The sequence below is a fragment of the Mycteria americana genome, chromosome 6 (genome assembly GCF_035582795.1).
Source record: "Mycteria americana isolate JAX WOST 10 ecotype Jacksonville Zoo and Gardens chromosome 6, USCA_MyAme_1.0, whole genome shotgun sequence".
NCBI classification, from domain to species: Eukaryota; Metazoa; Chordata; class Aves; order Ciconiiformes; family Ciconiidae; genus Mycteria; species Mycteria americana.
The window spans coordinates 58823534-58849867 of NC_134370.1; the positions used below are offsets into that span (position 1 = coordinate 58823534).

Consider the following 26334-nt stretch of genomic DNA (forward strand, 5'->3'; position numbering starts at 1 on the left):
GCGCGCATGGCAGCGGGAATATGCCTGGCTCGCTGATTGGCTAAGCGCTCGACCAATGGCTGTAGCCATTTTGCGGAGGGGCGGGGCCTCCCCGTGACGTTACGACTGCGCGCGCAGGGCAGGCGGCAGGAGGCGTTCGGCGCAGGCGGTGGAGGCGCCATCTCGCAGGGAGACGTGGCAGTTGCCTGGCAACGCGCGATGGCGTTGTCGGAGAGGTGCCCTCGTGAGGTCACAGCCCGACGGGATGACGTCTTGTGACGGAGGCCTGGTCCTCACGACAGCGTCACGATGAAAGCTGACAGGATGGCACGAGCATCTCCCATTTTGGAGCAGCTGCGTGGCTGGGGGCGGATTGTCACGGGTTACTGCCCCGCTCCTCACACCGGAGCTGCCCCTGAGGGAGCTGCCCGCAGCCTGGCCCCTCGCCCTGCGCCCGTGCTGGCGGAGCGGTGACGGCGCACGATGCCTGAGGCCCTGGGCTGAGCTGCACACGGGGAAACCCTTCAGGGGGACTCGGGCGCTGCCCGGTGAAGCCCCACGGGAGCACAGGAGCAGCCAGGCCGCGCACAGCCGGCCTTCCGTAGGGTGCCTAGTGCTCGGAGAGCTGCTCTGCTTCGAGGGCTTACTTCAATCTGTTTAAAAAACTAAAAGTTTCTCTGAGCGAACAGACTTCTTCCACAGAATTGCCTGTAGCAAGCATTAAAAAAAAAAAAAAAGTAGAAAGGTTTTTCGAACAAAGAGTGTTTGTTCGGAGGTGGGGAAGATATGTAATAGCTCCATCTGGTGACACTTAATAATGCTGCCTGCCTGCCCTAACGGCAGAAAATGGAAGCTGTGGCAGGAGAGAGGCGTCGGGTCATTTGTTACAATATTTTTATTGACGGAAGCAAACAGATAGATGTGTTAATGTGTTCCAGTGAAATTTATAGGAGCCTTGAAAAAGAAGGAACATGCTATGCCTTGTAAATGCGACATTATAGGCAAAATTAGCTATTTTTCCCAGGGGTTTCTAGTAACCATTAGAACAGAGATTAACCAATTCTCCTCAGCGTTTTCACAGGCATGAAACAATTTTTTTTTAAAGAAAGTCTAAATGTGCCTGACAATTCATATTAACTTTCTCAAAAACAGTATTTTGGAAAACTTTCCAAAATTCAGATGACTTTTTTTTTTAGCATAGTTATTTCTTCTAAGACTTCCACACAGGAGGTGATAGTGTACTTTACATGAGATGGCTGGTCCAGAGAGGCTAAAAGCAGCATTAATAACTAAGTGAAGGCATGTAAATGTTAGAAACCAAAAACTGAGATCCTAGTTTCAGCTCCAGAAGAATGGATGTAATTCATTCTAGGAAAATATCTGTTGTCTGTAATGCATGGATGTGTTGTGTCTGAATTGTATCTGTAATTAGTTGGATTTTTGCTTTCTTTCACATCAAGAGATTTTGATACTTGTTTATTGCACTAGCACCCAATTATCTCCCCTTTTCCTTCACAGGTTTGCTTCAGACACGTACAAAAGATGCAGGAGCAACAAAACAAATATTCTGGTCTTACTTCTGTTTAAGTTAGTGACATTCAAAGAGGGAGACAGACTGTGTCATACTGTGATCCAAGCATCACACACTGATTCTGGATGTTTTTACGCCCTGGTAAAGTAAAAACTGGTGAAGTGAAAAGAGTCCCCAAATCAGTATCTTGACTGACAAAATCATACAACTTTGATTTCATACTATCACAACTCCAAATGCTATGATTCTGGTCCCGAGTAACTTTGATTTGTAGTAAAAATAGAGATGGAGTTCTGCATGTTTGCCTTCTATGACCTGTCATAAAAGTCAGCTTTGATGCAAAAGTCCAAACCACCCTATGCAGGTCTTTCTCTACCCTCAACATGCCACAGAAGTAGCTATTTTTGTTTCATGTTTGCTCAATAAAGTCATGTCAAGCTCATTATGAAGTTCGGTAAGACATCAGAATAAAAAGAATACTATGCAGGGATTTAATATTCCAGTTACAGTTTCTCGCCAGCTATCCTTGCAATGGCACAAAGCTTGAGCATGAACTCTTGCTGGGGGCCGCCTTCATGGGTGAAAACTTTGCATAGGATAGAACAGGCATAAGCTTGAGCTTCTAGTCTGAAGGCTTGAGGTATCAATAACGCCAGACTATTAGCAAGGATATCAACTACTAATGTTTTAAAGCTTCTCACTGCTTCAGTATATGTAATTGAGTATTTTAAATAATGTTATTATCAAGGAATGAAATGTATTTTATGCCTAGTAGCTGAGGATAAGCATAAAGATGTTTTTCAGTCAGCTCTGTGTGTGGCTCTTTACATCATATTTTCCCCTCCAAGAAAGCCTACGTCTTCAATAATTTTATGCGTATACGACCCCTCTTGTTTTTAGAGAAAAGAGCTCTTGCTATAGTGTCCCATTTAACATGAACACAGGCAAAAGAATGGAATGTATTTTTTTTATAGTCAAGTCTTCCAGCAATTGCTGACCTCCACAACAATTGTCTGCCTTATGGAATTGAGCTGGTGGGCTGGGAGACAGAGGGAATGTCCCTGCTCATGCCAGAAGACATTGCTTATCTTAAAGGGACAACTTTCTCAGGCCACCACCTGGACTACCAGTTCATTCTCCAACCCCCCCTGCCTTTCTTCACTTACTTATTAAATCACCGTTTCTTCAACAGGAAGCCCAAGAAGTCACTGTTCACTCGGAATATAGGCTTGTTCATATTTAGAGTATTTATTGTGGCAAAACAATTCATAGGTTTCCTTTAGAAGACTTTTTTCCATGTTTAGGAACAAATGGACTCTACGTGAAGAAAGGGAAAACCGTATCTTGTTTTGGAAAGAACACTGAATAAGGGCACATGCAAAGTTCAAAGAGGCTTTTAAATAGTATTCTCTCAAAATGTATCATTAGTTTTGGTCAGCTCCTCTAGTTTGTAAACAACTATGTAATCAATGAAAATATATTTAGCCTACCTTTAAAAAGAGATGTCTCCAGTATTAATTGGTAATAATAGTAAAATCATATGCAAGACAAAAATATTAGGATCTAGCATGCTTGTCCTTTAACAAGTTCTATTCCAAAATTATATTACATATATTATTTTCAACTTTGTTGCATAATCTCAAATCTTTGAGTAGTCAGACAGTGATAAAAAAGGATTAAGAAACCAGACAACCTTTCTGTATTGTGAACGCTATTCATTAGTAAAGTGCTGTTACAAGCAAAATGAAATTGTTAGTGTCTATCGAAAGCAGATGACATTTTAGTAATATTCAAATTGTATTTGTTTTGGCAAATAGTTAAAAGCTTAGACATGTTTGTTTAACCACCCAAAACTAATTCAGTATAAATAATATTGGTTTCCAATAATTCTATGCTAAAAGGCACATACTAATGTTCCAGCAGTTTGTTCAAGTGAGCTTTTGCATGTAGAGGTTTAATTGTGCTTTTAAATAGTTACTGATTCAGTATGACCTTGAAAGTGACATTTGTGCATGTCTAAAATACCTTCTCACAAATGAATCTCACACTCTGAAGGTGTAATTTCGTTAAGATTAAGATTATATATATCTATATAACTATGCTTGTTGATCTCTATAGATCTACATAGATATACACATATACATATATTCATACATACACACACAAAAGGGTATCTTCTGGAACAGCAGCAGAAAGTGCAGTCTATACTTTTTTGAATTGTCTTCATAATAGAAAGTTCTCAGTACAGTTCTCAGATATGAGTTGTCTTGGGATTTGTGAGATCCAAGGGATTATTTGTGATATTGCATGTGTCCCACATTACTCTCTTTCCTTACAGGCTGCTTCAGGCTCACTTCACTTCCAGAAGAGATGATTGGCAAATTATTTTCCATGTGATACTGAATAAGGTGACCCACACTATCAAATATGTGGTCTTTGGTTCTCACCTAATGAAAGAAGCAAAATAATATATTTTGGTTAGATTGTGCTTATAACGGGTTGGACATGAGCCTAGCGCATTAAAGTCACAAGGCATTTAAGCCATTGAACTCACTGGAGCAGGATCATTAGGCTGTAGACAACAATTCAGACCTATCCTTTGACATACCATTAGTGGGTGTGAAAAGCAGAGGACCAAGTTAAAGAGACTGTATGTAGAACTGGGGAATGAAATAACCTTTTTTTTTTTTTTCTCTCCACAGAAGAGAGAGATTTTTCCGTAAATCCCACTGAGGATTACTTTTCTGATTTACTCTCTCCTCAGAGATGTCACTCAAGAGCGCTCTCCTAGCCCTGAGCAGAAGCAAGTAGAATTGAAGTGACAACAAACTAGCTCTACCTTTTCTGTATCCAGAAGTGTGTTACTAATCAAAGTCATTATTTAATGTTAGGGTTATTTTTCTAGCAATATAAAATAACGACTCAAAGGATGTATTAAGTGTATACACTAATTATCAGCACCTGGACTAACAACAGTATTTAAGTACCTCACTTCTATTTCCATGGTACTTCGGTGCTTATAAGTTCTTGAATTGAACTTTCAAACCTACTGAAGTCAGTGACTAAATTTAAATGAACCTGGATGGAATCAGATCAGTTCCACTTCCTGGAATGCACCCAGGCATTTTGACTGAAATATCTGAGCAGCCCTGAAATTTCAGTATATGAAATGTTCATACCTTGCCCTCAGGATCCACCAAGAGCAAATGCTTTGCTTGCCCTCCCTGAAGTCCACTGAGGACATACTGACCAGGTGACGTTGTGCTCTCTCGCACCAGAAAATCCCCATCGTTGACTAAGAGGCTCTCTGCTGCTTTCCTGTTTAATTTGCCATGGTAACAATCTTCATTCTTTAGCTGTTGCTTTATTTGTGGCAGAACACAGAGACCAGCTGTGTTGCTTGTGGCACTCTGCTGAACAGCTTCCGGTAACTCTAAAATAAAATGAAAGGGAATGTATTGGACACTTCACCTAGAACTTCATCCTAAAAGGATAAAACACAATATTTTTTATAGCTTTTAAAAAATTCAAATGGTTCAGTCTTGAAGCTGTGATCAAACCAACCTTACAGTCTGTAATAATATGCACACATGAATGCTCACAACCCTCCAGTGCATTAGGTGAAATTATCACACCATCTCCTCCCATACCTTGGACGGGAAAGCCTTGGGTCGCTAGGCAACAGGGATTGGAAACAGGATTTTTTCTGATGCTCTACTGTTTTGAGTTTGTATTTCTTTGGTTGTATTAAAAAGTCAAATCTTCCCTGTAAAAACAAGATTTTTGTTGTTTTTCAGCCACTTTTTTTTTTTTTTTAAGATCTAGTTTTTCCTTCTTTCTTAACAAGCTCTGAGGAGATTGTCACGGATCATTGGGAGAGTCATGTTGAGTGGCTCCAGCTATGTGCAGGAATGTAAGACAACATGGCCAACGTAGCCAGAAGGGAAGGATTACAGCATGATGCATCTGCTGTGAAAAAACAAACAATTACTGAATGTACTAACAAAACTGGGTGGTTTGGGATATAGCCAGTCAGACTGCAAATGATTCACAGGCAGGATTTTTCTAAGGAAAATAAGAGGATACCACTTCTTCAATGGAATTGTGCAACCTAAGGCTCCTCAGGATATAGCCAGTTCCTTTTAGAGCATAATACAGCCCCGGGCTGAAAATGTCTCAGTGGTCACAGATTTCCTTTACTGTAGTTCTGTCCAGTCCTTTGCCCACTTTCTTGTGTGGAACCAACTCTGACAGAGAAAACACTCAGTGGGAAACCATAAAAGGCAAAGCTAATAAACAAAGTATTTTCAATAATGAGGACAATCAGTAGCAACTATATTGTCATTTAATGGATATCAACCACTTTGAGTCTGTAAATCAAGACTTAATTTGACATACATTTAACAGATACTACTGATCAAACAGTTTGATTTAGAAATTATTGGATGAGATTCTTATGCAAGAATTGAGAAAAGATGGTCATAACAATCCCACTGTGACCTTGCATGCTACTTCCTGTGAAGCAAAGGCATCTGAGGCCACTTCCACCTTAGAGCGGTTAAGATCTTGAGCATACAGGACAACCCTCTTCCTTGAGGTATGGTGCAGTCCCAAGCTTTCATATCATGTTAAAGACTTGCTTATTATTACTTGTGGAACACTATTTATTGTCATCAATCAGCTACAGAAGATGAAAGGTTACTCTGCTTGCTTACCATCACTACTTTTACTCTTTAATCCCCTTTGTCTTGAATTTAGCAAGCAAAAAAAAAACAACCAGGAAGGATTTCCTCCCCCGGTCTTTTCTATATTTCTTATGCGGAAACCAAAATCTTTCTCCATGCACACAGATGACAGGACCCCCTCTTTTCAAAGCTTAGAAAGATACGGTATTGCAATGGGAACCTACTGGCCTGACGCAGTGGGCTCCCATGGATCTGTGTTGTTGCTGTACCGCGGGCTGTACAGACTGCAGACTGCAGGGTCTGTGTGTTGATGTAACACGGATCATCAAAAAGATCTGTTTTGTAGGCAGGCTTCAATAATGTTGCCTCTTTTTTTGTCTTCTGTGATCTTTCACCACAATTACCTGCAATTAGTATATAGTATGCACAGATTTCCTTCTTTTTCTTTTTTTTAAACTCAAGTTAAAATAACTGTAAAAGCTGAAGTAGGAACATTGTTGTTCTTATATATCCCACTAAAGTCATTCAGAAGGAAAAGAAAAATTGGCAGATGTACTCATTTTTCTTTATGGCTAGAAGGCACAAGGTATACTATCCAAAATGAGTTAGAATTAAGTTTTCAAAAGTGTTCCACACTAGTTCAGTTCTGCTTCAATCAATGTCAGCAGTAAACCCCCCACTGACTGAAATGAAATTAATACATGTGACTCTACAGAGACAAAAGCCATATACATTGTTTGTTGCAAAACCCTTTCCTTCCCCTCTGCACCACAAAAAAAGCTTGCGGGAAGCTGAACAATTCTCTCTCTTGTTATTCTGGTGGAGCAGGGAAGATGGAGGAGGTTGGCGCTTTGTGGCTCTGCCCGGAGAGCCAAAGCCACATCTGTCAGGTTAGGATCCAAGCCTAGGAACAGGCTAACAGAATATCTCCTGCAGGGTATGAAAATAATAGCACTTCAGCTAGCCAAATAGCACACATATTTTTGCTCTTTAGCAAATGTTTTATTCATAGACCTATTCATTCATTCTTTTATTTGTTCACCCTCTCTTTGTAGAAACCATTTGATTCTCCTTTCCTTAAAACAGAAATAACACAAGAAACTGAAGTGTCCCCTGCAGACAGTGTAATGGATCGCTTTAGAGCGATGCAGGTGGGAATTCAAAAAGGACCTCATTGTGCAGTGAAAGAGATGAGTTGAGGAAATGTGCTGAGGGCATCAGCTGTGGCAAGGGAAGTCCAGAAAGGGATGGAGGCTGGTGATCTCCTGGGGTCCCAGAAAGCAGGTTTTGCTAAAGGCAAATTGATGCCGGGCACAAAGCCACCCAAGGCAGGGGAAGGGCACAGTCACACTGAGAAGCCAGTGGTGCTGGAACCAAGGGCACAGGCTCATTGAAACAACCACCCGATGCTGATAGTTTGGGTCTCATCGAGCATTTGTAGGGGGAAGGGGTATTTTCAGAGACTGATAAGCAACAAAGTATCTTCCTTTTTCAAAGGGAATGAAAGGGAATAAAACAACAAAGAGTATGAAAGAGAATAAAACAAAGAGCTACTGTACAGTATCATGACAAGTAAAACGAGTAAGTCTGCCAGCAGACATGAAGATAGATTAGTGGCCTTTAGAAAAGCTGTAAGGCTTTTTTGTCTGCCCTTCATCTAGGGAACTAGAAATGACCCACTCAGTAGAACACTTTTCACCATTGTATTGACAGCCAAGGGGCAGTCTGCCTTGGTTAATTCTGCATATGCATGAGAAGGAAAACAGAGTGCATACCCATAGTTTTGTTCTCTTCTGGGCAATTTTCATATATATTGATGAATGTCGGGCTGCCTGTCTGTAGAAAAATTGTAAAAACAGTCACATGAAGTAGTCCCTTAGAAACCTCAGGTAACTTTAAAACATCCGTGCACCAGTTAATTGGGATACAGGTAACTAAACATATCTTCTGCACCAAAAAATTCCTATCTCCTCAAATAATATTTCATGCTGATACTCTTCTTTCTACAGGGCATCATGTCTGGACATACTCCAACCTCACAGAGATCGTTAACTGCCCAGTTACGTATCTAAGGTTTAGTATATATACAGTATAACTCCTAGGTAATAAAGTTCAGCTTTTCTTACAAATGTTCCTTACAATAAAACCAAGGAGAAATAACTACAGACATCATGGTTTGAAAGTGAAATGGTCACCAAGTTGTCTGAGCAGCACTAGAAGGTCATCAGAACTGAAAGGAAAAACAAAAAGTAACACCCCATGGAAAAAAAGGCATTTGCATTTACATGCTGCAGGGTAACTCCTTGCAACAACTCTGGCGAGCTTCAAATGCAAACTCAGGATATAGTCAAACACCTTTTTAGAGAACTGTTGGGGAGGCAGAGACCACCAGGCCCACAGCCAGGATGTGGAGTATGGTTGAGGTTAACAAAGCAAAAAATGGATGGAGCAGTAGCACAGGAACACACAACAGTAACACAGGAACCTGGGAGCAGTTGCCACCAGACACAAATGGGAGCAGCAACTTTTTAGACAGCACCAACTGGATGCCACCAGGCACATCTGAGTGCTCTCCCTCTGAGCAAAGCCGTGGTGCCTGCTTCCCTGAGTGGGGAAATACCGGTGTTTCCAAGAACTCGCCCAGCAGGCTTTGAGGTTTGTGCAGCCAGTCTGAACTCGGCTGGTTTTACTCCCTGACTGATTGGTTTTTATTCCCCACTATCCCAGATAAGAGCCACAGACATAAGCATCTTTTGCTGCTCTGGCTGATTTAACAGAGCCTCTTGAAACACTCCAATGGTAATTAATGTTGTATATACATTGCAATCAGTCAACGTTGTATGTATAGGTTGTAAAGCATAATGGACAGGATGAAATATTTATCAGATCACAGAATCAGGAGCCAGGAGGTCCCAGATTTTGCAGATGTTCTCACAGACAAGCCATTTAAATCTGTATCTATTTTCTTCTCACAGCTAATGAGTGAACAAGGGAGTATTACTTGGTCTCCTAAAAGTACTCTAAGGACAAACCAGTTAATGCTCAGAAAGTGCTTTGGGATTCAATTATGTACTAAACATCATTAAATCTAGCCTAAAAAACCCTTTCCCAGGATAATCAGGACCTGGTTCTGATGTTAATGCCATGCTTTACACCACAGTAACACTTTATTATTCATTCCCGTAATAGGCAGTGACGAGTTATCCCAGAAGATGATGTACTTACCAAGCAATACTGCTTTTTGCACTGTATAAGACAGTTAGCCCTTTGGTCTGTTTGCACTTTCATTCGCATGTCTAACACTCCACCGGTGGGAGGCTCTTTCCCTGGAATTTCGTTGTAATATTCATGATCCTCCCTCTCCTGTGAATTCCCAGCTGATCCATTAGCAGTTGCTGCCTTGCTGAAAAAATATGGGAAAAAAAAAAAGCGACTGATGTAATCAACTGCTTTCTAATGTATGCAAACGTCCCCAGTGTTTGTGCATCGCACAATACACAGATTAGCCATATGGAGGCTGTAAAGGGCTTTGGGCCTGAACTTTCAGAGCTGTTTATTTTTCCCAGTTACTTCTTCCTGAATTAAAACTGGAGTCATCACAGTTTGGGGTGCAGGGAGGTACAGTCATTTTCTTAGCACCGGGCAGCCCAGATCCCTTTTCTTTGCCTTAAAAATATAAAGAGCCACCTACTGAAACTTTAAGAGAAGAGTGCCAATGCATCATTCATGAAGGTGTCCAAAATGTAGACCATAAAACTAATTCCTCTGGCTTCTTGTCTCATCTGTATAGATCTAGGGATTGCTGGGGGGGGGACAACACATGACACAACTTCCAAGAGAAAATTAAAATGTGGCATTGAGACAAGCCTGCAACTGTTTTAGAAAATCAAATATTGCTACCAAAAAACCCAAGTAGTTTTCCCGATTGGAACGTACACTGATTTTAATAACCATAATCAATATAACTGTTCTGTTTCAGCTTGAAGAAAACACTGAATGACATGAAGGAGAGAGCCCAATGTTTTTCTTGAGCTAAACCAGAATGATGATAGTTTAAAAGTACAGCTGATACACGGCAAAACAACTAGGTGCTTCCTGTACTGTCTCCGGTCCCAAAATAAAAAGCTCATCTCAAATCTTACTTCTCTGTTTAACAAGAATATAATTGGATAAAAGGCCTTGAGCAGGAAAGAGGGAAAGTTCAAGTAGTTGATTATGTGATATGCAGTGCAAGTATTTGATTATGTGATTCATGGTAGTTTGGAAGTGGGTGACTCATTCACACAGCAATATCCGACTTCTCTGCCTGAGGGCCATTTTCCGAGGCTGGTTGAGGGTTAGGCTCAAGGAGGGAATCTAATTAGCCTCTTCCATCTCGCCTTCCTCTGATTTACTGGTGGCATAACCTAGCAGAGTTTCATAGGAAAGGCTCTTCCTCTGGTTATTGTACCCAGGGAAAACAGACCAGTATTAGCAGTGGAAGGGCAAGAACCACTACATACAATGAAATAAATATAAACTGGAGCTGGGGCCGCTGTTACATAATAAAACCGGTTCTGTTGCATTGCATCAGGTGCTGTAGCAGTGACAGTGCCTGCACAGCAACTCCTGGTGCTCAGGATGCAGTTAAGCAGTGTTACAGATTTACCTGCTCATGGGAGGCAGCAAGTGATCAAATTTGGTGTTATGATAAAGACAAGACTGAGAAAAATAGGCATGGCTAACCTGTGAGAAGAGCCATAAATTACAGCAAGAATTTTTTCCATTGCACTGGGGACACAGAGTAGTTAAAATGGAGAATTGTGGTCCAAAAATTAATCTAGGCCCTATATTTTGAGCAACGTGCAGGATGTGAGCAGAACAGCAGAAAGGTGAATTGCTTTTTTTCCTCACCGCACACTTTCCACAACTGCAATGAGCTTAAACTTGGCATGGGTCAGTGCTGAGCTCAGTGTGTTTGTGTGCCGTACTTATAGAGCAGAACTCACTTGGGCAGAGTAATTTGAACATTTGTTCAACTTACTTGCATCCTTTAAGATAAGGCTGTTTTAGCTAAGGAACAATATGGCTGAATTCTATGGTGTTACGCACCTGTACAAATGTCACCAAAATCAATGGAGTTTATTGGAATAAGCTAATTTTGGTCTATTATACTCTGTACATACAACATATACTACAATTAGCATATGTCGAGAAAGCATATCCAAAGCATCTTATTTATGTATCACACTTCAGAGTATATTGTTTTCCTGAAAAGTACTAAAGAGAAGAAAACTGCCAGTTAAGTGACTGAGAACATTCTGACCTTTCATTAGACGTAACCAGGCTGGATGGGTTCTTCAGGTACTGTTTGAACCTGAGCTCAAAAGCCTGCCCTATGGTGTTTATCACCTCCTGCGCCATCCCATTGGGGCATTCCAGTATGTGGCATGCTGCAAAGAGACACCTTACTTTAATTAAGTAAATCCACTTTATACTAGAAAATAGAAACACAAGCTATTTGCTTACAGCAGAAAAGCTAGGCATGAAGTTATGCATCTAGATAGCTTTAGGACATTATACAGACTGCGATTTTTGATGTGTTAAGGAAATTGCTCTAGGTATTTTGTAATCATAGTAACAACTTATGCCTCAATAAAAGAAACTCTCCATTGATGCTTCCTGCATGAAGTGCTCTTCTATCTCCTTTTCTGTCCCTGCCTAGCAGCAAGCAGAAGCCGGGGAGAGAACCAGCCCTGCCAGCGTGCAGTTTTCATGTGAAACAGCATGGAAACAGAAGTGTGGGTGGCTCCGGCAGCCTGGGACAGGGCTCCCTCGGGGCAAGACCATGCTCCTGCCGCCAGTCCTTGTTCTCATGCACAACCTCAGGAAACTCACTGCAGCAGCAAGCGCCGTGTGCCCAGGACCGGCTGTCTCCTCGGCAGAGCCACCATGAGATAGCACTCGGGGATGGTGCTGGGCCAGCTGCCAGCAGGCTGCCAGGGTACAGGAGTTCTGCACATCTCGGCATCAATATCGGGACTACTGTTGAACCTGCAGGGTGCCCTCAGTTAGTCAAAATAGCAGTGCAGGTGATGGAGCGACAGAGAGGCAGCAGGCCAGACTGTTAAGGCTGCAGCCTAGCTTCTCCAGATTTTCATCCTGATTTTCTGAGCCATCCACGGCACCTTAGAGTGAGCCCTCCTGCGAGCTGCTACTCTACCAACTTTATAGCCATTGGCAGTGTTGCTCTGAGAACCATCTGGCATGAAAGAAGCCAAGGGCCAGTCTTTCTTCTATTGCAGGCAAATAATCAGAGCAGTGCAAAAGGGATTTTATCCCCTGAGTCAGCCTCCAGAGGGAAAAAGGTCTCATACGCCTGAGTATATACCCCACTCTGCCTTCCAGCAACATTCACTACCTTTCACCTCATCTGGAAGATGTGCCAGAGCAGGGCAGCCGCCCACTTTTCCAGGCTCTGCCCTTCCTCTCCAGGCACGGCCAGCTTGGGAAGGCTCCTACCCCTGCATGGAGCCAGCAGCTAGTACAGCTGTAGCCTGACCTGCAGATTCTCACTTCTAGTCTGACCTATAGATTCTCACTTCGTGGCACAAAGAGTATGATGTTTAAAGCCACAGCCTGCATACCATCACCCATATCCATACAGGGAAGTCAGAAATTGTAGAGAATATTGAGCTGTTCACTAGCTTTCTTATTTTAAAACTCAAACAATTCCTTGGTACAGATAAAGCAATCATATAAACATGTATAACAATCTGAAAACTGTTTCCATACCTCTCTGATTAACAGGATCTTTTGCTACATATGCAACGTAGTCTGTTGTATCCTATAGGAAAGAAGATGACAAACGTCTTTAAAATTATCACTATGAACAACCCTCCCACCACAACAAAGCAGCTGAGTATAGAGAGATATATTTTTAGCTTTAAAAAGCGTGCTTCTTTCAGGGAAAACAACCAGAGGTGCTAGCAAAGTGGGCTGAGGGAAAGATCAGTGATGTGCTGGTGGCTATCGACACAATAATTGTGCTGGAACCTTTTTCTTGTAATAAATGCACTAGACCATTTGGCATTCTTTGGATCTCCAATAAACTGTGTTTTCAATGCCAAACTATGCCACAGGAGCAGAAACACAACTGGTGCCTCATCAGCAGGCAACGCTGCTCTCTTCCGCTGCTCCCACGGAGCTCGAAGCCTCTCCCGCGTAACGCATTAGAGCTGCGTGACTGCCAGTCACAGCTTTTAGCTGGGACAGTCCTTATCCATATCAGTGGAAGATAAAATAGTGCTAATATACTGCAAAGGACAAGTTAGAATATTCCCAATTTGTAGCATGAAGATGGAGTTTTGAAGGCATCTTAGAAAAAAGTTGATCTTTAAAATACCACAGAATATAATATGTATCTGATCTCAATTGCTGCTGCCTGATTTTAGTCCAGCTACGATCAGGTTAAATTACTCTGGACCTCAAGCCTGCTGCTGAGATCAGACAACTTCAGTATAATCAGTTGTCTGTTTCAGATTCTCTTTCCAGTCAACATTAAAATAATCCTCACTTTTTCTAGTGAAACTGAAAAGGGAACTGGAGTAGAAAAATTAACATTTCTAGTCATACTGCAAAAGCAAAGAGTCGCTTGATAATTCAGTGTTATAGTAAAAATGGTGAGGTAATGAATAACATTCTTTTAATTATTAAAGATGCATTTTGTTATTTTGGATCTTTAAGGCGGGATGGGGAAAATGCAATTCACAGCTTAAAGGCATGGCTCTCTTGAGGGAAGATGCAATCAGCTGGCAGGAAACAAGGCCCCCATTTGCAATATGCACAAGAACAATCATTTAATAATTCACAATGAATGACACAAGAGGCAGGACTTAGGGCCAGCAGAACTTGACCTAAATTATTTTTTTAAAATCTCCAAAGTTAATATCATTAAAACAAAGCAAGCTAAATATTTCTTATGCATTTAGTGAACTCAATTTCCTTCCTTTTCCTTTCAGGTTTTCCTTAAAGTTCATAAATATTTTAGGATACACTTTTAAAATAAATTAGATCTAGAGAGCAACTAGAAACGAAAGTAACGGGAGCAGTACCTGCTATTTTTATATCTTTGTAATGTTTAAGTACATGCATGGATGACTTTTCTTTAAAATAAAGCCAGAATAGGCTTTATTCTCAGGCAGAATATTACTATTCTTTACAGTGCAGAGCGACACTGAACTGCATTTAGGCCCTGAATATGGGGGCAGGTGGAGAGACATGTCCTGCAGAAACTATCTCCCATTTTAAATGTAAAGGGAATTTTGGAAAAATTACCTGAACAAGCCACCAAAGTTGTCCCTTATGTGAAGTGCCATTAGATTTATAGTTACCACCGCTGAGCAAGACCTCCATTTTACATATTCTCCCAGTAAGAAAACTGTCACCAGCTGCACCACCAAGCCCATTTCCTGCAGCACATCTGTGTGCAAGCACATCTCTGGGTGGTCCTGACATTAAGCACTGACCAAACCCAGCCCTGTGTAGCCTGTGAGATCTGACGGGATCATCAGAAACACTGTACAAGACCAATGCAGTATATTAAAAAAAAAAAAACAAAACACATACACCACTAAAAAGGTAAACAAGCCCTGGAGAATTACCCATCCAACCCCCTGAGCAGAGATCTGAAAATGCATCCCTGATTTTCAAAACTGGAAATGTTAAAGACAAACTAGACAGCCAGCATCTAGCACATGGTGCATACTTCAAAAACAAGTCAGCTCGAGGACATATTTAAATCGTTTAACTATCAAGAAAACTGGAATTTGGAAATGAAGCTTTGTGATGCTCAGCACAACAGCGTACCAGCTCTTGGAGCTGCTTGGAAATCCGTATCAGGAAGGGTCTGCAAGGCCCAGGGACCGTCTTGTGCAGTGTATTAGGTGTATTAGGATAGCACTGGCATCTAAAGGTGAAATTTGGACAACTCAGAGTCTTAAAATGCCTTAACCATTAAATGGGATCTTTAAGGATGTAGTAATTGGGCACCAGGCTCATGCAGTACCTCCCTCCTGGGTGCAGGACCAACGGCGCAGAGCCTGCACACAAGCTCCCTCCCCACTTGCCAGCCCAGCTCCAGAAAGCTCCTGTTCTCAGGCAGCTTGGGCAGCATCTCTCTGAGCAGAGCAGAGCAGCTGGGCTCCTTACGTCACCCACATGGCCCTCCAGAGAAGATCCGTCAGCCACACAGGGATGGTTCCCAGCTATTTCCCCTTGCCTGCTCCTAAATCCAGAGAGGCAGATCTTTCATTTTCCAGTCAAAGCTGGATATGGCTTCCACCCCAGTTATCAAGAGCATGACCCAGAGCCTTCCGTTTTCCCTGTTTCATAACAGAAGAACAGGAAGACATTTAACAAAATTGAAGGGCAGAAAATTCAAAACTGATTAAAAAAAATACTGTTTTCATAACACATGGAGTGTGAAATTCATAACATTGGCAGGGCTGGGCTTGCTTAGATTTGAAGAGGGAATAGGGCATGTTTATGGATGACAAATTCCCTGCTGACAATCATTGCAATAAAGAGTTTGGAAGAGGATAGAAAACCTCTTGCATGACAACATCAGTGAGTTCATGACTACAATACTAGGAGAAAAACCTGTATCTGCAGGAAAAAGGTTATGCCATGTCTGTCTTAGAGGAGCTTTGACTCAAAATTCATCTAAAATTTAGAGGTGCTGGCATTGACTGCTTTTGTGACAGGTACTGGATTGATTACAGGGACCACAGAACTGATGCAATTCCTATGTTCGTGTCCTCTTATTGTTAGGTCCCCAAGTCTGGGGGCTTTTGAGTGAACTGAGGCTCACTGATGGAGAATGGGAAAGGTAACTATACAGATGTATCAAAGATCCACTGAGTCTCTGCTCCAAGTCTCTTTTCCAGTCTCAGTCCCTCAGTTGTCTTGTATTACTGGTCAGGATCCAATGATCCTGACCAGTGTACTCTGTTAGTGCTTGTGGATAGGAAGGGATGAAGCAAAGTATTTGCAGGTACTTTTATTCTCATAACAATTTCATTATACCTGCAGAAGTATATCTTATAAATCAATACTTACTGGGTCACCTCCAGAAGCAAATGAGATGGACTGCATGTGATGGTTGGCAATAATCTGAAAAGCATGACAAACTGGTTACAAGTGCTTATGTGCCACACATTTAGAAAACAGCAGAGCATATATCTTCATAGAGCAAGCAATTAAGTTCATGACAACCCAATCCATTAATACATACACATATCATTTGTGAAGGAAGGAGCTAACAATAGGAGTATTTTTGAGACTACCCATTCATGTTTAGTAATGCCTAGATCCCTGATTAATCTTCCTTAAAGGGTTTCCAGAATGAATTCAACCACCAATTTCTAACCTGGTCAATATGAAGCTAAATGAAACTTTGAAAGGGGAATAACTGGAGACACTGGATGCATTTACAAAGTCTGGAGAAATTAATTCATTTTAATTTATTTAAATGCATAGTGTATACAACGGTAGCATTTTTAAGAACAGGCCCCACTGATACTCTGATCATATTCTCTCTCACCACTAGCACCAAACTGTTACCTGGTAGAGATTTCACTAGCCAAATCAAGCATCAACTTTTCATGATTTCAAACACTACCTCATCTCTGGAGACAAACTGTTCTTTATTATAAAATCACGTGCAATACATTATGCAGGTGGGAACGCAATGAAACATGGCAACAGTGCAAGAATAGAATAAATAGGATTTTCCATTTGCAAAGGTCTAGTAACAAAAGACCTAGAAAGAATTTCAAGACAGTGCCCTGCACACCTGTGTGTGCAGTAACAGGGCACATCAGTGCTTTTGGAAGCAGATCTGGCTGGCTGGCTTTTAGTCCTGTTACAAACAGGAACAGGTTAAAAGGGCCATACTTTAGCTGCCAACCCCCAGAGTTTCACCCGGTGTAGGGAAGCCCTTTGCTGCTGTACCTGAAAGGAGGGGAAACCTGGTGCCATAGACCCTTTCTAGCACAGGGGTCCAAGGGACAGGAGACCTCTGTGCTCTGGTGGAGCCCCAAGAGCTGCCTGACACTCAGCATGGCACCAGCTCAGTGCAATGATTCCTCAGAGCCAGGGAGCCAAAACCACCTCCAGCTTGGAGTGGAACCCACCGCTGGCTCTGGGCGAGATCATGCTGGGAGCTGAAGCCAACAGCTGATGGAGGAATTAGGTGGGCAGCACAAAGCTCCTCATCACATCTGCCAAGAAGGGAGCACACCCCAGTTCCAGGGCAGATCCAGGCTCTCGGGAACACATCTCGATGGAGCCCAGAGACTTTGCATAGTATAACTGATTATGTTCATATATTTCCCAGCTGTAAAATAGCTTTGAACGACACCAAAGCCAAGCTCTGACTCATTATTTATACTGATTTTTTTTTCCCCAGGACTTGTCAGAAACTCCAGTCAGGACTAGTGCCTTGTTTATTAGGCACTATACAGGCAGAGACACACACAGAGAAACAGTTTGCCAAGTGCTTAAAGATCCCTCCCCATGGAAGACACCATCATAAACAAGAAGGGCGTGTGCTGCATGTCCAAGTCCTCCAAAGTGCTCTTGTTTTTAAATTCAGAGGCATCATGTAATTCAGCTTTACCAGGCATGCACAAGAAGACTAAAGGCTGCTGCTTTCCCTTCGAAGTGCCCGGCCTTTCTTTCAGGAGCCACAAAACGAGGAGAATACAGTAGCACGGAGAAAAGGACACTGATTTATATGTATCCTACCTGCTGCGTGTCAACATTAATCAAAGTGAGGCTGCTTGTTGAAATGGTCAGTTTTATATTCACACCAGAAAACTGAAGGTTACTTTTGCCAAGTACAGAAGACAGAAACTTCACTGGAGGCTTTGAACAAAGAAAAGAAAGAGGCTGTCAGCTGAGCCTGTCAGCGGCAGAAACATATCAGGGTCAAGTACATTTTACGATATCTTATTGAGAATTTCAATGGAGCAAGGATAATGGCTTGATCAAATGCAAATAGATCTTCTAACAAATATCAGCTCTGAATACAATACTTAGAGGCATGGTTTTTATGTCAATAATGGGAAAAAAGTTTTAAAGCAAACTCCCAGTGAGCTAAATGTTATAGCTGGCTCAGTAATTCAGAACGTGTAATTTTCCTGCTGAACTCTGCTTCGTTTCCTAGGGATGAAGCGTTTCTGAGTAAATCAAGAAATTCTCTCATGTATTCATTTTTCAGGAGTGTGTTCATTCCTCCCGAGCCCCACAGTTACAGAAGGGAATCAGTAACTTCCACTGGGGACGACCCAACGGCAGCCACTGACATTGCCCCCTCACTGCATCCCAGTTATTAAATAAATGATGGGCCCACTAAACACTGCCATTTCAGTCATGTTTAATTTTTTATATATAAATAACAACCAGGTAATCCTCCAGTGAATGAGCTCCCTTTTGCTATCAAAAAGACCTCCTACATTTTACCAGCCAGAACCTAAAACTTGTAAAGCACTAAGCAATGCAAAGGCTGGTAGGAGCAGGAAATCTGGGCAAAGCATTAATCCTGAAGAAAATAAGGTAGGGCATGGCCTCAGCCCTAAACCGAGCAGGCTAAACACCCTGCTACAAGCGCTCTTTCACGTTATACCAAGTTCAGATGGATTAACGTGCACTAACTCCAGCATGGACTGAAGCCTGTTAGGGAATCACGTATCCAGCTTATCAAAGCAGATATAGAAAATAAATTGTTCAGCTAAAACAGTATTTACCTTCCGCTTTTTTATAGCTCCATTTGTACCTGATACAGCTTCACACAGTCGGCTTATTGCTTCCCTGCAAATAGAAAAACACAGCACAAACTGTTGGATCATTTCACATGCATCATCTGTAACAGGGCCAGCAACCCTACGATTTATTGTTATCGTCCCACTTATAAACACTTAAATCTTCTGGAAGGTCTTTCACTGTTGTTTTTCTTTCTTCTTTCCTCCCACTGTTAAAAAAAAAAAACTATTTAACAAAATACAATGATTCAGCAGCCTGGTTTGGGCTGATTCTTTTTCTTCATAAAACACATCAGTTTCACCTAATGAAAATTTGTTTTTTTAAAAAAAAATCAACTCATCACAAGAAACGCAAACAACCTAATGCCTTCAAATCCTTTTTCTCAGTATGGTTGATAGGTCTCTTGCTTGGGAGGGAGGATCTCCTCCTGCCTTAATCCTTCTTATTTAGAGCAGCAGGGGCATGCTGAGTGAGCCCAGCTGGGTGCCCTGATTGCCTTTCTGGTGTCTGTGGTTTCTCTTTTTTTTTTTTAAGAAAAAGGGCGGGGGGAGGACATGTAATCAGCTTCTCCAGGTTTGGTTTTTTTTTTTCAGATCTGAGGTCTCAATCCATGTCTTTCCATCCCTGGCAGGTATGTCCCAAACTAGACGTCCTTTCCCAGCCACCCACTAATCTCTCCAGGCGCCAGTCAGTTAGGGGAGCAGAAGGGTAAGGCATAAAGCACTCATGGTGTTTATTGGTCTATATCAAAGACAGCTAAACTACACATTTAATATAACATAGTGGCACACTGCGCCTATTTTCGACCCTTGAACAAAGAAAATCCTGATATATGCTCCAGCAGGTGACTGGTTTGAACATACGGTGGAGCACTCGACCGCCCTGAGCGAGGTTAGCACAGCAGCTGGAAAAAACCCTCTTGCTGGCAGTCGGTCGCAGGCTTTCCCCTGACTGATACTCACTGTTTTGAAGGCAACGGAAAAACGGTGACTTACTGGGCTGGGATGTGCTTAGCAAGTTTCCTTAACCTGGCCCGGACATCCCGGTCTGACCCGCAGCTCCCGACCTCTCCAGCTGCCCTGGCCCTCTGCCACGGGGCTGCCGGGGCGGGCTGCGCCGCCGTCCCCCGGTCACCCTCGCAGGTTCGCTTCCCATATCGGGGAATTTTATTTTGAGGCTGTAGCCTCAGCCTCTCTCTCACGGCTGAAATCAGACTTGGGCTTTCAAGGGTTGGGATTTTGTTTTGTTCTTAAGGGGAAGGGAATTAGTTTGTTTAATTATTTGTTTATGTTATTGGATTATTACCCAAAAAGCTAATTAGGAAATGAGCTAGTTAGGAAAGTTTGTCTGTTTTCAGATCCTGGTGCGTGCGTGGGAGGAACATGCCACTGGGCTTCATTTCCTGAGAAAGTTTTGGTTCAGAAAGGCTAAAAAATATCAGGGGACCACACAACAGTGAGAGGCTCCAGCCAGATATGTCCCACGAAGCAGAGGTGCGCTGGTGAGGAGCGTGGTACCCCCCGGACGCCGCGTCGTGCCCGGGGAGCAGATCAGACCGCAAGTAAAGCCAGCACAGCGCCGGGGAACCACAGCATCGCTGCTGCCTCCACAGATGCCCCACAGATGTTGCTACATTGATGGGCTACGTGCTTAAAGCACTGAAAATCAGTGATGCTACATCGAGTATTCCTGTCAGAGAACACGCTGAGAAATTCAACCTGGAGACTGCCAAATGAATGGAGACCTCACCGATGGCAAAATAATAAAAATGTAATTAATATATTCTAAGTGAAAACAGCAGGGAAGAAAAGAAGCCTCATCGTGGGCAGCACAAGATGGGTCAGAAACACAGCCTTTTAAACACTGCCTTTTTTTAGCCTTTTAAAGCGAAGCGCTTCCCTCTGCACAGCTGAAAATACGCTTTTGAAGCAGATTCCTGATATCCTTCTTGTTTAGCTCCTGTTTTATTTAGGTGTTACGAGTAGAAAGGCCAAAACTAAAAAAAATAAATGGGAAAGGCATCCTGCAGGATGATCTTGCAGATTCCAATAATCAGCTTGGAAAATGAGAGCTCGTCTTCTCATTCAATATTAAAGGAAATTAAAATCAGAGCCAAGACATTAAGGCTACCTGGAGCCTTCAAGTCTAGCTCCACCTAGAAAGAAAACCAGATACAGAACAAATTGGAAAAACAGGAAAGTCGTCTATTTTGGTGACAAATGAGTTCTCGCACACTTCAGGCAGCCCATGTGGAATAAGGAGTCCGAGGCAACACTGCCAGCAACAGCCCTCATTCTTGTACAAGCCAGTGTGGTCACTGCCCACTTCACCACGCTCTGAAGCACTTGTCCAGCAAACGGGAACCAAAAAGTAGGCAAATCATTTCTACTTAATAGTTTCTATCACCTCTCTTTGGTAGGGGAAATCATCTCCTCACAGACATTTCTTGCTGCATATCTCTGGGTGGTTTTCCAGGTGATCTAATAAACCTTCTCTAATATTATTTCAAAGATGTAAAAAGCAGCAGTTTGGTAACACCTTGCTGCTACACCTAAACACTTCTAACCTTCAGTCATTTCCACAGGGCAGGTGGACCTCAACTAGAAACTGCACTGTACACTAGGAAGAAAAGAAAGTCTGGATACGTCCACAATAACCTGAAATAGGATTTACCGTGTCTGTGTTTTCTTCCTGGAAATCTGCTATTAATTCATTCTTACAGCCATTCATTTTCAACCACTTGCTCGGGCAAGTCTCTGCTTTTAGATCTGCCGGATGGCATGTACCTGTACATAGGTCGCCCAGTTAATCTGCTTGTTCCTGGATGGATGTGCAACCTGATGGGTTCTGGCATTTGCTTGTCTGTTTGTTATCTTCCAAATCTGAGGCAGTAGCAGAAAACGTGGCCTTGTTATTCCAGTCATGTTGCTGCTTTTTCTTTCTCTCCTCCTTGTCATTCATCCCAAAGCAAACCACTTTGAGGGGTTTTTTGGTTTTCTTTTAAATCACCCTGAATGAGATAACTCCACTTGTGTACTCTGCAGCAGCTCTTCCCGACCCTGGGAGCCACAGAATGAAATCAGGAGACCTGTGAGGAATTTAAATTGTTCTTGTAGTTCAAGGCAAAGAAAATCTCGCTCCTCAACTCCTCAGGCATCTTCTGCCATTTGAAGTGGAATCACTGTCTGTTGGTCCTGCAGTGCCCACACGATTACACAAACTGGTCATTGTTTCATTGACAGAGTTTTCACTTTCCGTAGCGAATGGAAGAGATTTGGGTCAGCTCTTTTCGCTATCCTGAAAAATATTACTGTGAAGCACTTTGGTCTCCTGGGCTGTCTCCAGCAGCAGATCTACCGCAGAGGCAGAGGTCCCGCTCCTGGCCCCAGCAGATGCCCATCCATTGCAGGGGGAGGTTCCCAGGGGTTATTCTGCTGGGCACCAGCTCAGTGAGGATCAAGGCTGGCACAGTTCCCTGGGGGCACCTCTGTGGGATGCGGGAGGTGGGGTGGGGATGGGGAAGCAGGACCATTCCTCTTCGACTGGGACACTGAGGCTCCTGAACACACTGCTGTAGGCAGCTCTCCGCTTTCTGGGCTGGGACACACTGAAGCGGGACAGTGGCACAACCCCTATGCGGCTGAGTGCTGCGGGAGCTGGCGGCACAGGGAGTTTTTCATTGCTCCCCAAAAAGCCTGGTGCAGGCCCCCAGCCCCGCAGGGCACTGCTCCTTCTGCCCACTGGGCAGCCAGCCACCCGGCTGGGCTGCGGCCACTTGGCGAGGGCTTGGCAAGCTCTGGGGCAGGAGGGAGTGGCAAGGACAGCCCCAGTTTTGGCATCCATACGCCTTTAGATCAGCTCAGCTGTACAGTCTACAGGTTTTCTCTGGGTCTGCACCTCTGGAGTGAAACCCGCGGCAGATGCCCCTTCTCGCTGCTCCCAGAGCGTGCGGGAGAGCGCTGCGCTGGCAGTAACAGTGAGCCGCTTTGTTTATTGTTCCCCCAAATGAGAGTAAAAGATGAGAGATGGGCTGATGTAAGCAAGTAAGCATGCTGTTGAAGATTTGCTTTTAAGCATCTAGGGCTCTGCCTACACTATCTAACAGAAAGGGATTGTGCATCTCAACAAAGTTGAAATTAATCTTCCAAACAAAGTCAGCCTTCTTCCACCGGCCTTCCCCAGCAGCGCGTTTCAGACGCCCTTCGCCGCTTGACCGTTTTCAAGTTTGCAAGTTAATGCCCTGATCTGAGACACAGAATCCCTTTTTGCATAAATGCCCAAATATAATGACTAATAATAAGCTTGATTTAACAGAAGTGGGAGACGTGTAAGAGGAACAAAGCTAAAGGGCTGGACAAGGGAAGTGCATGTCAGGATCCAGCAAAGGCAGGACCTGCCACAGCACAAGGGCGACAGCCCGAACCCGTCTTGTACTGAGAAGAGCAAGCACAGCACGTTTATGGGTGACCATTCAAAAAATACAAAGCATCTCAAGCAGGGGAACCTGTTACACTTATTGTTATTTCTTGGTGTTACTCTTGTCATCTACACGGATCACAAATTTCTGCAAAATGGGAGGGACGTCCTAAAAGCGTGTGAATTGGGTCACAGGTGGGCAACGGCGGGGAGCTGGAAAACTGCTGCAGCGAAATCTGCTCTGCCAACCTCCTCACCGCACAGCCGCCGAGGGCAGCCCAGTGCCTGGCCCTTCCCTTGCCACGCTGTGGTCATTCAGCCCGATGGCCAGAGGGCACCTCTGTACCCCATGGTCATTCATAGCACTGGAGAGGCCACTTTCTGCTTCCCCAACCCTGTGCCTGGTAAGTGACTGAAAATGCCAGTCCAGCAAGAAACTAGAAAATAAATCCTCCACGCTCATCTCTTTTGACTCCTCACAGCACTTTGGCAAACACGAGTTTGTTGATCTTTCCAACATCCATGTGAGGTAGGTAAATCATATCTTTAATTACAGAGATCGGGAGACTCGGGATGCAAATACACATAAAGCAAGGCAGGGAGCAGACATAATTAGAGACCCTTTCTGCATCACTTTAAAACAGAAGATGCCTCTTTGTTTAGTGAAATGCAATCGGAGTAAAAATATTTTTTACCCCCAGTACAAGTAACAGAGATGATTAAAACGGGATCATTTCCAATAACTCCTTGGTTGGTGCATTGTGCATGCCGTCTATAAACTTACTCCCCCGGGAGAACAATAGGGGAATAATCAATGTTATCTTCACTCCAGTCAGCTTGTAATCGATTGAACTTTAAAGTTTGCATGCATGAGCTCAGCACTTCAGCATTCGGTTTGCAAACAGTTTAAGTTTTGAATTTCTCATGCACAAAAGAGCCCGTTAAGGTCAGCAGTGGCATTTTTTTTAGGTGATGGAAATATTTCCATTGTTAAATTTTCACATAGCTCTGGTTAACAAAACCTTACTATTTGGGCCAAATTTAAGTTGGCAAGCTCTTGTGACACAGTAATTCCTAGTCATTATTTTCCAGACAAACCATCCAAAGCTCTGTTTTGTAAGTGTAGCAGCACACATACTCCATGTCTTGCAAACGGGAGAGAACCTCGCTCTTTGGCCGAGGCTGTTGAAGAATACAGTGGCTTGGTCCGAATGCGCCAGGCTGATTGCTTTGGGCTAAGTGTACTGCATGCCTCTGTCTGATCGGTAAACAACTAGGCCGAGAGGAACTGGCTGAGTGCATGCTTATGTTGATTGTAAATGTCAACAACCACTGATTTTGAATATAAAACAAAATCGGGCAGCTTTTGAGTGTGGTATACTTGAGTGTGAAGGACTCAAGTTTTTCCGTTTCTTCCTTTTAGCTGATAAGTCTTGGAGCCAACAGGTAGAAACGTAACATTTATCTCTTCGTGTTCCTTTCCTCTCTCCAGGATTTCTTTGATACGAACACTTGAGGAAAAGCATCTGTAAATCATCCGCCAGCAAGAAGGAAGAGTTGGGCAGGCGCAGGAAGCCTCAACCACACGCCTGGCATCCTCAGCATGAACCATGCCAGAAAAATAGCTGAGGGGAGGAGGGAACACGTCTAAGGCCGGGCCAAAATACCCTGCACCCCCCCACCCCTCCAAAAAGCCTTTGGAGGTGCCAGGATGGCGGGTGGCTGAGCTGGGAAGAGGGTGCTTATTTTGAAAACTCAAACACTCCTGCACTGACAGACTTACAAGAATAAAGGTAAAAATAAAACCGGGCTTTTCGGTTCCCGACAGGACATTTCAACAACCCCACAGGTGCATATGTTAATAATCTACACCCAGCAACCTGCAACAGACGTTGCAAGCTTTTTGAAAGACCAGAAAATATTTCACGTTTAAACCACATTCCGTTGTATCTGAGAGTGAAACATCCATCTTTTTCTGATTTGCAGCCTGGAAGCTTAGGCCTGCAGTACAGTTGGAAATGGCTGTATGTCAGCACGTTTTCCTTGTGACTCCGCTTCCAGCTGAGCCTGGCCTCGGCGCAGATGGGGCCAAGCGATGCCACCCGTCCGATAAAAGTGCATTAGATGGCCTTGCTAGATGGAGGGACCGACGGCACGTTCTGCGTCAGGTGCGGAGCAGCGTGGCAGAGGCGCCTGCGAGCATCCCGGCTCGCCACTTCGGCCGCCCGCAGCCGCAGCAGCACCAGCAGATTTACCCCGTGTCTTGGGTGAGCGGCGCAGGCAGCGCCGAGCTGTGCAGGCAGCGCCGAGCCCGCCTGCGTGCCCTGCCTGCTGCCCGCACCCAGCTAGCTGGGCATCTCTGTACCCTGCCGCGACTGCAGGGGGAGGCTCTCTGCATCCAGAACGAGCACTGGGAGAGAAATTGGGTCTGTGGCTGAAACAATTCATTTTCCAGTGCAAACAGCCTATTGTAATGACCAAATAATTCAAATCACCGCTTGGGAAAAACAAAAAAAACCCATGCAAACTCCTATTCAAAATTGTCTCAGAGCTTGGCACGCACCCTTGGCTTTATACAGAAATTAGCGCTCAGGCTTTTAATTCTTGGGCTGAACTTCAGTTTGATACCGCCTACCTGGTGACTTGCGTTCGCGTGCCAAAGTCCAGGGACCTCATTGACTGCAGCACTTCAATACAGCCCATGTACTATAGGGAAAACAGAGAGACAGAGGGAAAGGAGGACTTTGTTAATATCTAGCACACAGGTAAGAGGAGGATCACAGAAGGAAGCAAATGTGATTTCCGTCCACTAAGTATATGCAGCACCACAGTCTAAACGGAAAATCAAATCAGCCATCCTAAAGCTGCTTCCTAAATAGATCTTGTTTTACTGAAAAGTGTAGAGAAGAGCAATAAAGA

General features: G+C 43.5%; 1 protein-coding gene across 3 annotated transcripts in view; it reads right to left on the minus strand.

The window, feature by feature from the left end:
• Positions 1 to 868: 868 nt before the first annotated feature.
• SHC4 (SHC adaptor protein 4) overlaps positions 869 to 26334 on the minus strand; it is a 36404-nt gene continuing 10938 nt past the window's right edge. Inside the window, exons 2-12 of one of the 3 annotated variants that reach the window (XM_075506088.1) lie at positions 26051 to 26121; positions 18984 to 19047; positions 17983 to 18102; positions 16294 to 16347; positions 12970 to 13021; positions 11501 to 11627; positions 9421 to 9598; positions 7971 to 8031; positions 6420 to 6599; positions 4761 to 4943; positions 869 to 3957 (exon numbers count right to left, since the gene is read on the minus strand). In XM_075506088.1, the coding sequence (XP_075362203.1) occupies positions 3932 to 3957; positions 4761 to 4943; positions 6420 to 6599; positions 7971 to 8031; positions 9421 to 9598; positions 11501 to 11627; positions 12970 to 13021; positions 16294 to 16347; positions 17983 to 18102; positions 18984 to 19047; positions 26051 to 26121 (1116 nt within the window). In that variant the 3' untranslated portion in view covers positions 869 to 3931. Of the gene's footprint in view, positions 3958 to 4689; positions 4944 to 6419; positions 6600 to 7970; positions 8032 to 9420; positions 9599 to 11500; positions 11628 to 12969; positions 13022 to 16293; positions 16348 to 17982; positions 18103 to 18983; positions 19048 to 26050; positions 26122 to 26334 lie in introns of all 3 variants that reach the window. The other 2 variants (XM_075506086.1, XM_075506087.1) reach the window with 2 other exon arrangements.